Consider the following 14,030-nt stretch of genomic DNA (forward strand, 5'->3'; position numbering starts at 1 on the left):
CTCGTAATCTGCCTTCACCTGACTAACCTCCTTTGTGACCCGATTACATACTAGCTTATATCTGCCATAGGCTTCTGAGTCGCTTGATAATTTATATGTATCCCATGCATTTTTCTTCTCTGTTACGAGTCTCATTAGTTCATTAGATAACCATTTAGGCCTAAACTTTGAACAATATTTCTTAATAGGTATGAAACTTTTAGTAGCATCCACGATTAATTCCTTGAATGCTTCCCACTTAGAATTTACTGTTGGTAACACGTCAGTTGATCCCACTGTACAGAATTTAAAAATTGTCGGAGACCACTGTACTCACATTTACGGAAGCAAAAACCCTTTCCTATACCCCTTATGGTAATTAAATCTTTAAGTAAATCCCACATCAGTACACTGTGATCACTGCCACCTAGTGGTTCCTTTATCTGCAAATTCTTAATACACGAATGATCACTGCTGATAACCAGATCAAGAGTATTACTTTCTCTGGTTGCCTCTCGAACATGCTGCTGCTGCTGCAGAAAACAATCATCCAATAAATCCACAAAAGTCTGACTAGTGTGTGAGTGACCAACCCACAAGTTCCAGTCAATATCTGAGAAGTTAAAATCCCCCATTATAAGACATTCCGATTTATTAGCCAACTCTATTTGTCTGTACAATTGTTCATTGTACTCGTTCGGCCTATAACACACTCCTACTCTTATTTTTGCTTTCGCAGTGCTTATGTCACACCAACCTGACTCAACAGTGCACTGTTCATCTATATCAACTGGACGCACTTGTTTTGATTTTATGTTTTTTTTAATTAACAGCATAACACCTCCTCCCTTTCTATCCTGTCTATCCTTTCTGTACACATTGTACTCCCCAAATTCCAGTTCAGCATTCCTTATATCTGTGTGACACCACGTCTCTGCTATCCCAACAATATCCGCCTTTGATGTCTTGACCAACACTTCAAATTCATCAAATTTATTTACTATGCTTCTAGCATTGGTATACATGCAAGCATACATGCTCCTACTCCTATTCCTAGTTACCCTAACACATCCCATATACCCACCTATTTCAGGATGACTGCCATCCGTCTCTGAAACCCCCAACACCCCACGCGCCAGGTCGCTACTTATTCTAATAGAAGTTGTGCAAGAATCACCTTCACCTCTGCCTACGGCTACTGTTAAACTATTAGTCCTTGTACCCCCCCAAGCTATCAGTTTTCCGACCCACCTAACACTGCCTTGATAGCATCAGCAAATATTCTTGCACCCTTTCTATTTAAGTGTATCCCATCCCTATAGAAGCAGTCTCTCCTCTTAACAAGTACAGTCCAGGCTGAAAAAAATTCTACCCCTAGAGCCTTGCACGTTCTTTCCAGGGCCGAATTGATCGACAAGGCTCTCATCATATACTCCCTTCTATCGTGTCTGGGCAGAATTGCAGACACTTTCAAATTCAACCCTAATTCTCGGCTTTTGTTCAACAGTGACCTGTACTTGTTAAGTAATTCTGCCGGTCTCCTACTCTTACTATCATTAGTGCCAACGTGTGCAACTATATCACCTTTTGTGTCCTTAAAAGATGATATCCGCTCTATATCATCATCAAGTTTATATAATATCTTATTTGCCTCAATCCCTGCCCTCCCCTCTACATTGCTACTGTCACTAATTCTTTTAATACTGTGCAATATGTTGGAATCACACAGATATTCAACTATTGTGACCATGTAAACTTAGAGAGGAGAAATTTACCGAAAGGCATGGATCCCTCACTTCTCCGAAAAACAGATGTCTGTTTGTCGGAGTAAAGGGGAACCACAACACTGGTTGACCAGAGGATATTATCAGAGTTGGGAACCTTCTTAATCCTCTGACTGGAAATGAAAAAGCATACTGACTAGCGCGACTTCTCGGTATGTAACTGCATTGGCTTTATGGACACCACTAACATTGTGGAGCGGTAACCCCTTTCACATTTCTAATGCATTTCTAATTACCTAAAGGCCGGAGGTGAGAATAATGCATACAAAGTTGTCTCTCGTAATCTGTTCATTATATGTATATTTTCTTCATTCAACGAAAATTATTTTAAAAGTAATTGCCATAGGGAAAAAAATTTGCTATAAAGATACATAACTAATCAACTCCGCCATTAAAATGCTGGGGATGGGGCCCCGCTCGCCCAACCGTAGTTTTGGCTCTGGATATTAAATAATTGCATTCAGAATTTCATTTGTAAAATAAATGATTGTCTCAACAATGGGCTCACAAATTTTCAAAAAAAAAAAATAAATAACAATGGGCTCTCACGAGTCCAGTATAGCTCATCACTGCCTACAGTGGTAACTTGGGAACCATGTAGTCAAAAGCAAATTTTCTTCAGTGATCAAAAGAATATAATCATCTCTGCTTGTTTTCCTCTCTCCATAATCTGGGTGGAAGAAATTTCTAAGCCAAAGTTATCCTTGTTCTTTAGTCATCTACGGAAATCATCCAAAATGAAAGTGAAAGATTAAAAAAAATCTGTTGTAACATACAGTTGAAGATAATATTGTTCACCTTCTTTATAGGAAATAATTGCAGTATGAGGACATCACGTATGTTAGACTGAAGAACTATGTGTGGGATTTTATAACACTCCAGCAGAAGAGAGACACATCAAAAGCCGTTCTGTCCAAATTAGAATTACAAGACTAAAATTGAGGTTTTTGTAGTTGAAATCCGTAAATTATTTTCCTTGAGTTCATCATTCTGTATTTTTACAAAAATTTTTAAACATCAATTAAATTGGAACATGACTAGTTCCACTCACTAGTGATTGCTTTTACTTTGATTTGATAACTCTGAAAAGTGCTAATTTTCTAAATATTCCTTATTTTTTTTTATGAAAAACCCATGTAAGAAAAATATTAGAACATATAGTACTTAGTACTACTTATAATCATGCTTGGGTGGAAGATTGGCATTAAGCTTGAATTTCTGTCTATTTTAGGAAAATACATGTGAAGGACAGTTCTTTCATAAAACAGAAGCTGAAGGAATAAACAAAGCAGAAGAACAGATGGTTCTGTGAGTTAGATGGTGGACAGTAAATGTATGTTGCTGCCTTGTTGTGGCATGTTAGGACAGGTTTGGAAGAGAGAGAGAGAGAGAGAGAGAGAGAGAGAGAGAGAGAGAGAGAGAGAGAGAGAGAGAGAGAGAGAGATAGATAGAATTACAGAAACAAATTCAGAAAAGCAGTAGCCATGGTAATATCTATACAAAGTGCATGCAGCAGAAAAATAAAGTCTATGAGATAGTGAGGAGATAGGTCACTAATTAACCAGACTCCTCCTGAATAGAATCAGAATGCCTAAGGGAGATTTTAAGGGCATCACCAATGATGTGGAAATAATGTTCTATGAGAGAGCATGAGATTTGTGGAATCAACAAGATTCCACAGAAAGCAACTCAGCCTAAAAATTTCAGTTATGCAAGGATTATGAATGAGATAACAGATACTGCAAAGAGATGAGTGTCGTTGAAGACAAGCAAAAGCAGAACAATATTCTTTGAAAGACATTAAGTCAGGACTGGATTTTGGAGGTAATGAAATTAACAAAGTTAGCTTGCCACACAGCAGAATTCCTTAAATATCAGCATTTAAATAACTGGCAGTGGTTAATAGAGAAGTTGGCACTGTTTGTTGCAGTAGGCCCACCTTGATACTGTCGTTAACCTCCCTGATAACCATTTGTATCATCTGCAAAGTTTGACAATAAGTCTGTTTTACTTCCATCAATATCATTAATAAATATTCAAAACAACACTGGGCCCAGAACTGAAATCTGGGGTACTCCAGTAATAACATTAGTCAATGAAGAGCAGTGCCTATTGATAACAACTCTGTCTTCTTCTTCTTCTTAACATTCCCTTTATCCATAGCAGTAACTTGTCCTTAATGCCACACTGCTCCAGTCTTTTATGTGCAATAGTATCAAAAAAGTCATCCTGAAATCCAAGCATTGATATCAAATTTATTTTTTGCATCCAGTTCCTTGGTTATTGCATCAGAGTAATCTATCAAATGGTTAGATAACACCACCTCTTAACAAATTCATGCTGTTACTGAAGTATAATTGCATTCCTGTCCAGATGGTGCATTAGTTCTTTAACCAAGAAATCCACTACTTCCCACTGGAACAGATATTAAAACAGTTTTGTAATTACTCATGTCACCTTCTGATCCCCCTTTAATAATTGGGGATACATTTGCACATATCCTATAGGCACCTCCCCTGAATCCAAGGATGCTCTCATAATTATGGCTAAAGGATTGCTTACCTTCTTTGCTGCCTCTTTTAATATGATGAATATCTCCCAACCACTACAGGTGCCTTTCTTATGTTCAGCTTCAACAATTCCTATTCCACTTTCCTTTCAGTAATAACAAAGTCATTTAGCTCCTCATTAGAGTTAGATAAACTTCTAGCATACCCTTCCCTATAGCATTCCTCATGTGTGAATTTAGACAAAAAAATACCTTTTCGATTTGTCTGCAACCTGAGCAGGATTATTAACAGTTAATCATATGACATTAAGTGGCCTGATGTGATTCAATCCCTTCCTTCTACTGTAATTATAAGCACAGAATTCTATTCTGCTTTTCTTTACATTCTTTGCCAGAGACTTCTCATAATCTGCTTTAGCTGGCCAAACCTCCTTTGTTACTTGATTACTTACAAATTCAGATCTGTACACAATGCAATCCCCCAATTCAATTCTGCATTCCTAATATCTGATATCCCAACAATATCCGACTTTGATGTCTTGACCAACATTTCAAATGCAACATTCTCATCATGAGCAGCCTTAGCTCATTTATTGGGAAACCAATAAATGTGAGCTATTCAAAAACCACATCACCTTCAATTTGGTGATGTGGTTTCTGAATCTCCTAATAATTTATATGCATCTCATGCACTGTTCTTCTCAGCCACTTGTCTCAATACTTCATCTGATATCTATATAGGTCCGTGCCTTGAATAGTATTTCTTTGTTGGTATGAAAAGCCTAGTAGCTTCTATGACTGCTTACATAAATGCTTCCCATTAAGAATTTAATAACTGTCTGAGAGCACTGCAATCCCCTTCACAAAACCAAAAGCCTTTCACTTTACCCTTGACAGTAGTTATGTTTTTAATTAAATTCCACATTAGTAAGCTCTGATCAGTGGTGCCACCTAGTGATTCTTTTATCTGCAGATTCTTAATGCATGTAGAACCACTGCAGATAACCAAATCAAGAGTGTTGCTTCCTCATCTTGCCTCTATAACACGCTGCTGGTATGAAAAGCCTAGTAGCTTCTATGACTGCTTACATAAATGCTTCACATTAAGAATTTAATAACTGTCTGAATGCACTGCAATCACCTTCACAAAACCAAAAGCCTTTCCCTTTACCCCTGACAGTAGTTATGTCCTTAATTAAATTCCACATTAGTAAGCTCTGATCAGTGATGCCACCTAGTGATTCTTTTATCTGCAGATTCTTAATGCATGTAGAACCACTGCAGATAACCAAATCAAGAGTGTTGCTTCCTCATCTTGCCTCTATAACATGCTGCTGCTGCTGAAGAAACCAGTAATCCAATAAATCTACAAAGTCTTGCTGGTGTGTATGACCAAGGTAGCAATTCCAGTCAATATCTGGAAAATTAAAATCCCCCATTATAAGACATTCTGATTTCCCTCTCCACTCTATTTCTCAGTATAGCTGTTTGATATACTCTTCACACTCATTAGGCCTATAACATACTCCTACATTCGATTTTGTTTTCCAAGTGCTTAGTGAAATTGTGTCAGTAAAACTATTCTTGCAGTGATGAAATCCTTTATTCCACACTCCGCATTTATCTAAAGATTTGTTTCCCAATAAATATGAGCTAAGGCTGCTCATGATAAGAATGTTGCATTTGAAGTGTTGGTCAAGACATCAAAGGCAGATATTGTTTGGATATCAAAGACGTGGTGTCACACTGATATTAGGAATGCAGAATTGGAATTTGGGGAGTACAATGTGTACAGAAAGGATAGACAAGATAGGAAGGGAGGAGATGTCATGCTGTTAATTAAGAAAAATGTAAAATCAAAAGAAGTGCATCCAGGTGACATAAGCACTATGAAAGCAAAAATAAGAGTAGGAGTGTGTTATAGGCCTAATGACTCGAATGAGTACAATAAACAATTGTACAGAGAAATAGAGTGGGTTAGTAAATCAGAATGTCTTATAATGGGGGATTTTAACTTCTCAGATATTGACTGGAACTTGTGGGTTGGTCACTCACACACTAGTAAGACTTTTGTGGATTTACTGGATGATTGTTTTCTGCAGCAGCATGTTCGAGAGGCAACCAGAGAAGGTAATACTCTTGATCTGGTTATCAGCAGGGATCATTCATGTATTAAGAATTTGCAGATAAAGGAACCACTGGGTGGCAGTCATCACATTGTGTTTTTTTTTTTTTTTTTTTTTTTTTTGGTTTTTAGGAGCATTAGCAACTAAGGCCATATTGCTCCGGGATATGCGGTGGTTATTCCCTGACCTTTCCGCATCCTCCGTATTTGGTGGTGACGGGCTTGAACCCCGGTCTAATCAAGAAACGTGTGCAACGCACTGCTGCTCCTTCCCACCTGGCTACGGAGGCGCCGATCACAGTGTACTGATGTGGAACCACTTAAAGATATAATTACCATCAGGGATAAACGAAAGGATTTTTGCTTCCGTAAAGGTGAGTACAGTGGTCTCAGACAGTTTTTAAATTCTGTACAGTGGGATCAACTGACGATGTTACCAACAGTAAATTCTAAGTGGGAAGCATTCAAAGAATTAATCGTGGAAGCTACTATAAGTTTCATTCCTATTAAGAAATATTGTTCAAGGTTTAGGCCTAAATGGTTATCAAATGAACTAATGAGCTTGTGACAAAGAAGAAAAAAAAAAAAAATGGGATGCATATAAATTATAAACCGACTCAGAACCTATGGTAAAGGCAGATTATGAGAAATCTTTGGCAAAGGATACTAAGAAAAACAGCAAGGATTTCTTTACGTATAAGCTCATAAGCTCATACACTTGCTTTCTTGCATTACATACCACTACTACTACTACTATTGCAGATGGCTAGCATCCAAATCTCTGACAAACATTCTGGTCTGTCAATCTATTGGCCACAACTTCTATCCATCTCAACTCCTACCTTTGTTAAAATCCAATGGTTCTACTGCCACTTCAGATAAGCCAATCTGCTAGGATCCTACTTTCCTTCTAACTCTTGTACTGATGAGCTCGGTAAACCATCTCCTGCCATTTCCAAATAAACTCCATTCAATGCTTCCTCTGGTCTTCCATCAAAAGGATTTCAGAATAATTTTGAACAGTCTTAATACCAAAAAAGTGCTATGTTCTGATGATATGTTTCCACTAATTCTGAAATTAGTGCTTCTGAACTTACTCCTGCTCTGCATCACCTTTTTATACTTTCTAAAGCACTGATGTTTTTCCTTCTGTTTTTAAATTTTCTCTTAATCCACCATTTCCTAAAAAGGGTCATAAATTCTTCCCATCTCAATTATTGTCCAATTGCACTTACTTCTACTCTTTCTAAAGTAATGGAGTAATCTATTAACTGCCAGTTCCTAAACTATCTCATCAATCATCACCCGTATGGATTCTATCAGTATGCTGGCTTATGTTACCCATCTATGAACAAGTTCAATGGAAAATTTTGGTGAAAGTAAGAACCAATAGGAATTTCTAGGCAAAGTAAAATTTCATCATGCCAACAAGTGATTTCTCATGAGCAGCCTGCAAGCTTGTCATTAGCTTCAATACATTAGCATTATTTCATTCTGAAATGTGAATACTGAATATAAAAAATTAAATAAAAAAATTAAAAAAAAGATAAGAGTGATAGAAATATTTTAGGGTTATTATACAGATTGCATCTGTCTTTCAAGGTCATTAGAAGGAATGTAAAATAGCGTTAGGTTTATGGGAAATTGGATGGTTCCCACAACATCAGCATTATAACATGCTGCAGCTTTAAAAAACTCCAGCATGTTATACAGCTTTAACTCAACATATTTTATAATTCATTCACATTAAACATGATATTTACCAATATTACATGGGAGCTATCAATGACAAAAAATTTCATACCTACTACATTTCACACGCAGCATGTTTCCTTAGGTCTAAAAGTGCCAACACATATTTGATCATAAATTTCTTAATTCTTCTTTTTAAGTTTTAATTAATTCACTAGACCTCTAGATATTCACTCTTACCTTTTGTTGCTTTGTCATAAAATCCTGTGAAGGTTAATATCATATGACCTGAAGGCCTGCAAAGGCAATAATAATAAGTGAGATAACAGAAAAACATTCATATACTGTAACATTTCTTCAATATAGCTGTGATACACATTGTGGTACTGATAATTCACAATTTCCAGTAGAGAGAGAGAGTACATTTTTTATTACGACACTTTCTGGACTTCAAAATTGTCAATTAAAGCTCCAGGTAAATTCAAATTATTAGTATTAACAGAAGTGAATGCATCCCTGCCAATTTTAGCAGTTAACTGGCAAAGGATTCGGATGATAGCACTATATCCTTCGAATTCCAATGCTCAAGGGACTTTAGGTGATAGAGGTGGGGGAGCAAAATGGGCCAGATGACACAAAGTGATATTCAACAGAATCTCCACCTGCATAACCGTATGTTACCTTGTCTTATGATTCAAAACAGGTGTCCGTTAAAGTCAAAATCTCATTGATTCTCAAGTAGTATTTAACAACATTGGCCATTTTAGCATTAATAATAAAATTAAAGGTCATTAGCTTCAATTATGTAACATTTGCCAAAAATAAATTAGAATTTTATAATTTATCTATTTCTTCAAATACAGTGTATGCAACTTATTGTAATCATAGATAATATTATCAATCAGATGACTACAAATACATGGAAAAAATGCTATTTACCGTAATTAGTGCTTTGGTTAATTGCCCCCCCCCCCTCTGCTTTCTCAGGGTTTATTAATGTTTATGCAGTGGAAGTGATTAGAAAACATCCTGATTTATTCCAGAACTCTGAAATGCTGGGCAGTTGGTAACAAATTTTGCTTTGTACAGTTTGCATTGCTTCTTGGTGTCATTTGCTTTTTTCCATGAAAATAGTATATCTGTATTTTAATAATTTTTTTTATTTGTTTCTAATGCTGGGTATGGATTTATAGAAATAGTATGCTGGTTTTGCGTTTCTTGATGACTTCCTTGAAAAAACATGGACAATCAAAGTAAAGTATTTTATATTGCTTGATGTTCATATTTTATTTTTGTCACCTTTTTATATACATATTTCCACTCTGCATCAACAAACAATGCTAAACAACTACATTATTTTTGCTTCAGTTATTGGTGATAATAGGTTATTGTTATCATTTTAGTTGAATCCTGAAGTGATTACAATAAGCAAATTAACACTGTATTTATTAAGCCTTTACTTCCACATAAGCTCTGACTAGAGATCTGGATACTTGTCCTATTAGCTAATTACTTTTCAATGAAGGCACAATTTTGTTATGTCCAGCCAACAATTATCCTTATATAATTTCAATCAATTTCTTCCAACTTGCATAATCATAGAAAGAAAATAAGCAGTTGATTGTGGGAGTCTTCAATCTGGTGATGTGGAAATGGGGACTCAGAATAAATTCGGAGGAAAAAACTAGAACTATAGGAGGGGATGGACAGGTGTTTCATGGCATTACGTTATGTGGCCTTAATATGAGGTCCACATACTTAATAACAATAAGCTTTTTTTCCCTAGTAGGCATTGATTCAAAAATAGTAATGGGCAACAAAAGTGTCTATAATTTCCTAATTTATACTACACTGATTATCAGATAAATAATATAATTCTTAAGATACCGATTTAAATTGACTCAAATTGATAGCATACTACACTGATGCATTAAGAACAAATACATATTACTGTACTTTTAAACATCTATTATGTTATATACATGCACTAATTGTTTTGGGACGGTATGCAATGGTCCTTTTACAATGAATTATTCTGAATTCCCTTTGGAAGTTACATTGAAAATAATTTCCGCTGAGCGAAGAAAATTTTCATATAAAGAACGGATTAGAAGAGAATTAACTCGGTACACACTGTTCGCATTTCTGGCCTTCAGGCGATTTGTGCTTCTGCGCGAATTAAGAGAACTAAAGCATTCTACAACTTAGTGGTACCTGCTGAAACCTATCCGACCACCTGTCCCACATACAGAGGAGTCTCACATCATGGTGTATTCCGGATGGGCTCTGGTCTGCCTTCTACTGCAGTGATGTCCAACCTTTTCCCATACAGTGACCATATTCAAAAAAATTCAAAGTTCTTTAGTGTGTTACATTTTCTGTCTTTTTGCATGTAAAAGTAAAATTGAGAATATTCGAAAATTTCATTAAGTACAATACACAATTACATTTACTGAACAAAACATTTAATGAAAATTTTTTTGATAATTAACAAAATTTAAAATGCTGTTTTAGTTCATTTTCCTCACGGGCCATAGGTTGGACACTGCTGTGAATCAACTGTAAGCACCCCGTTCGAGAATTAGAAATGTGATTTTCTTTTACCCCTTGGCATTTGGTGAAGGTGAAGTTAGAAAATTGTCAATTAGGTTACCGTTAAATGAAAGAGATGCAATTCGTGGATTTCGGGGATACCTAATTGAAAAGATGGTTTCGGAAGAACTGAAGCATTTGATGGATGCTCTGAGTATGATACCAATTTCATCGAGTGACTGTGAACGAGGATCTTCACAAATGAATCTGGTCGACAGCCCAACCAGCTTCGTTGATGACAAAAACAGTTTCTTCACTACTGTTTCTTAAAATTGTATGCCCACCGCTGACCTGCTTCGATCCAGCAAAATATGTCGATTCGTGGCTGCTTTGGAAATGTCATTCAGCAATCAACACACAAAGAGGAAGAAAAGAAGTCGGCATAGAACAGGGGTCGGCTATCTGTGGCTCACGAGCCGCAAGCAGCTCTTTTAATATGTAACTGAGGTTCTTTAACTTTACAGCTCACATGAAGCAGTTTGAAATGGAGTTAGAGGACTTAAAAATAAAAATTAAAAAAACCTTAAAACTGAAACTGAGGATTTGGAGAGGCAAAAGGCTGCCCTTGCAATTTTACACAAATGGACGGTGATAGATGAGTTGAAAATGCAAGACCAACTTGGGTTGGATGTGTGGAGTAATTTACCGGACAAATACATAAATTTGAAATATTTTGGTCTGGACTTCTCTCAGTTTTTGGTTCAACTTATTTCTGCGAGCAAATATTTTTGAACATGAACTATATTAAAAATAAATCAAGAAACTGCCTGAAAAATGTGAGCATGTTTAAAGCTCATCATATTTAATTACGACATACTCGCATGATGTTGAGAGACTCGCTTAATTGGATGTTTGTTACGTTTTTTCGGTATTAATAAATATTTCAAAATATATTTTTAATAAACACCTTCCAACTCTATTCCCTTGGCCCCCTCCCAGCTTGAGCTGAGGTGGGCTCTTCGGATTCTCTCTTAATTAGATCAAAAATGGCTCTTCATTAAAAAAAAAAAGGTTACCAACCCTTGGCACAAGGTGTTGGATGAGAACTTAATAAAAATTTGGAATATCCTACAAAAACTTTATAGCGAAATTATTTTTACTTATGTTATTATTTTTTGCCTATTTTACTCACATTTTACTTATTTTTTTATATACTTGAATAATAAATTTATGCTTAATAAACTGTGTGTTAATACACTTAATTTGCTGTTCTTATACTAAAAATATTACTACTAAAGTAATAATATCAGAAAAAAAATTTTAATTTTTTTTTTTTTTTTCATATTCTTTTAATTTTCAATTTTTTTCTGATAGCAAAGAATGAGTAGCGGCACCTTTTTTTTTTTTTTTGGTCAGTTGTTGGCGAATCGGCTTCTGTGGCCATAATGCGCCTCCCAAAGGTTTTTTTTTTTTTTTTCATTTTACTCAGATCCAAGCCCGAGGCGGGATTCGAACCAGCGACCTTCGGGTTGCCAGGCAGGCACTTTACCCACCTGACTAGCCCGGTCGGCTACCTATTTTTTAACAAAAAAAAAAAAAAAGCATGTATATATATATATATATATATATATATATATATATATTTCCCTAAATGCTTATGCAGCACTTCCAATTTTGATTGAAGCAAAACAGAAATGTTCAACAAACATGTAAATAGAATTATTTATTCTATTTTTTTTTTTTTTTTTTTATCTCATGAGCAGGAAAAATTACAAAATTATAAAATTTCAAAAAGAGAGGAGGCAGGCATAACCGTCAGCAAGTTTTACCTTTCCAGCTTCATTGCCAGAATTAACTCTCCAGCAGCTGATAAGCATGCCGCTGCATAAGTTTAGGGCTGTGGAGATTTAGAAAGAGTTTTTTCCAACACATCACAAAATTTCTCTGCAGCTGCAGAATCGGTACTGGCAACTTCACCACATACCTTAATGTTTTGGAAACCAGCATGATGTTTGAATCTATTAAAACACCCACTGCTTGCCACAAACTTGGCTTGGGGTTTGTCATACTTATCCTTAATATCTTCATAAATACTTCTTGCTTTTGCTTGAATGACCATTGGACTCAGGGGCACTTGCTTCTGAATCTGATTTTCCACCCCTATTATTGATACCTTTTCCATCTTCGATTTAACCTGAACGCAGTTTTGTGATCACAAATGATCTTAAATGTGTTTATCCTTGAACATTTTCTTTTATACGCACATTTTCATTTAAAATAGTATTCACTGTTGAAGCAGCGAGACCTAATTCCGTGCAATAGCTGACAAACTTTGTCCTGCTTCGTAATTCTTAATTAATCGTCTTCATTTCTAAATCAATTTTGCTCTGTTTCCTAGCACTGCCAGCACTTTCACTTTCCGCTAGTCCCTTTCCCTTCACTATTGTAATAAGTAAATAAGAATAAAGAGAAGATTCTGAAAATTTATTTATGTCTTTAATATGATTGAAGATTTCAGTGAAGGGGAATTTGTTTCACCATACCGTAAAAAGCCACAGAATTCCAGTTGTCGGTATTATCACAGATGTAATAAGATTACTACCCATTTATAATCGATTGCACTGACAGAAAAGCCCAATAAACCGGAAGATGCAAATTGTTTATATTGTTTTATGGTCATGACCCCCAGAAATGTGTTTTAGAAAAATCACAAAGGTGTTCAAAATTGATTCTTATAATGGAACATAACAATGAAACGGTAGCACAATTTTCATTATAAAATGACCTTTTAGAGAGATAAATAGCTTAGTTATATAGCAAAAATTTCAACTTCCAAGGTCTTAGAACGAATCATCGAAAAAAAAAAAACAAAACAAAACATTTATTCCTACGGGATGCAAAATACGTTTCCACATTTTTAGTTTCCGTCGACCAGCAAAAACTTACATAAAGTCGAATTTCCATAAGTCAAGGAGTGCCTGTATATATATTAATATATTTGCGCTCATAGTGGTTTTCTTTTTATTTTTTTTAATGTGAAAATATCTTTAGCAACCATCACTAAATTTTTCGAACTGAAGTAAAACTGATTGGTAACGAAAATGTGAGATGAAAATGATGTCACTTCCTAAATAACACTAACTCAGTCACTAGCGTTGATTCGGAAGAGTAAGTAGTGGGCATAAGCATAAAACATTTCTTTGTTCATAACTTTGATTCTTGCTGTTCAAAGTTATGAAACAATGCTTATAAACTGGCTTATCTACTTCTGCTCTGCGTCAGTTCTCCTATACGTTTCTTCAGTAAAGTAGCAAGAGTAAGCCTAAATCGTTACAATCGGTTTTACTTCGGTCTGAATGCAACAATACAAACCAAACACTCACTGCAGTAGTTTTTTTATTTTTTATGA

The 14,030-nt window shown here is 35.6% G+C and overlaps 1 protein-coding gene across 1 annotated transcript in view; it reads right to left on the reverse strand.

Annotated features, from left to right (window-relative positions):
* The window catches only part of Su(z)12 (Polycomb protein Su(z)12), a 953,568-nt gene that overhangs the window by 561,844 nt on the left and 377,694 nt on the right, over window positions 1-14,030 (reverse strand). The window contains exon 5 of the mRNA XM_090377077.1: window positions 8,330-8,385. Within this exon, the coding sequence (XP_090233203.1) occupies window positions 8,330-8,385 (56 nt within the window). The remainder of the gene's footprint in view (window positions 1-8,329; window positions 8,386-14,030) is intronic.

This window comes from Mastigoproctus giganteus, chromosome 7 (assembly GCF_048544385.1).
Source record: "Mastigoproctus giganteus isolate SK-2022 chromosome 7, ASM4854438v1, whole genome shotgun sequence".
Classification (NCBI taxonomy): Eukaryota; Metazoa; Arthropoda; class Arachnida; order Uropygi; family Thelyphonidae; genus Mastigoproctus; species Mastigoproctus giganteus.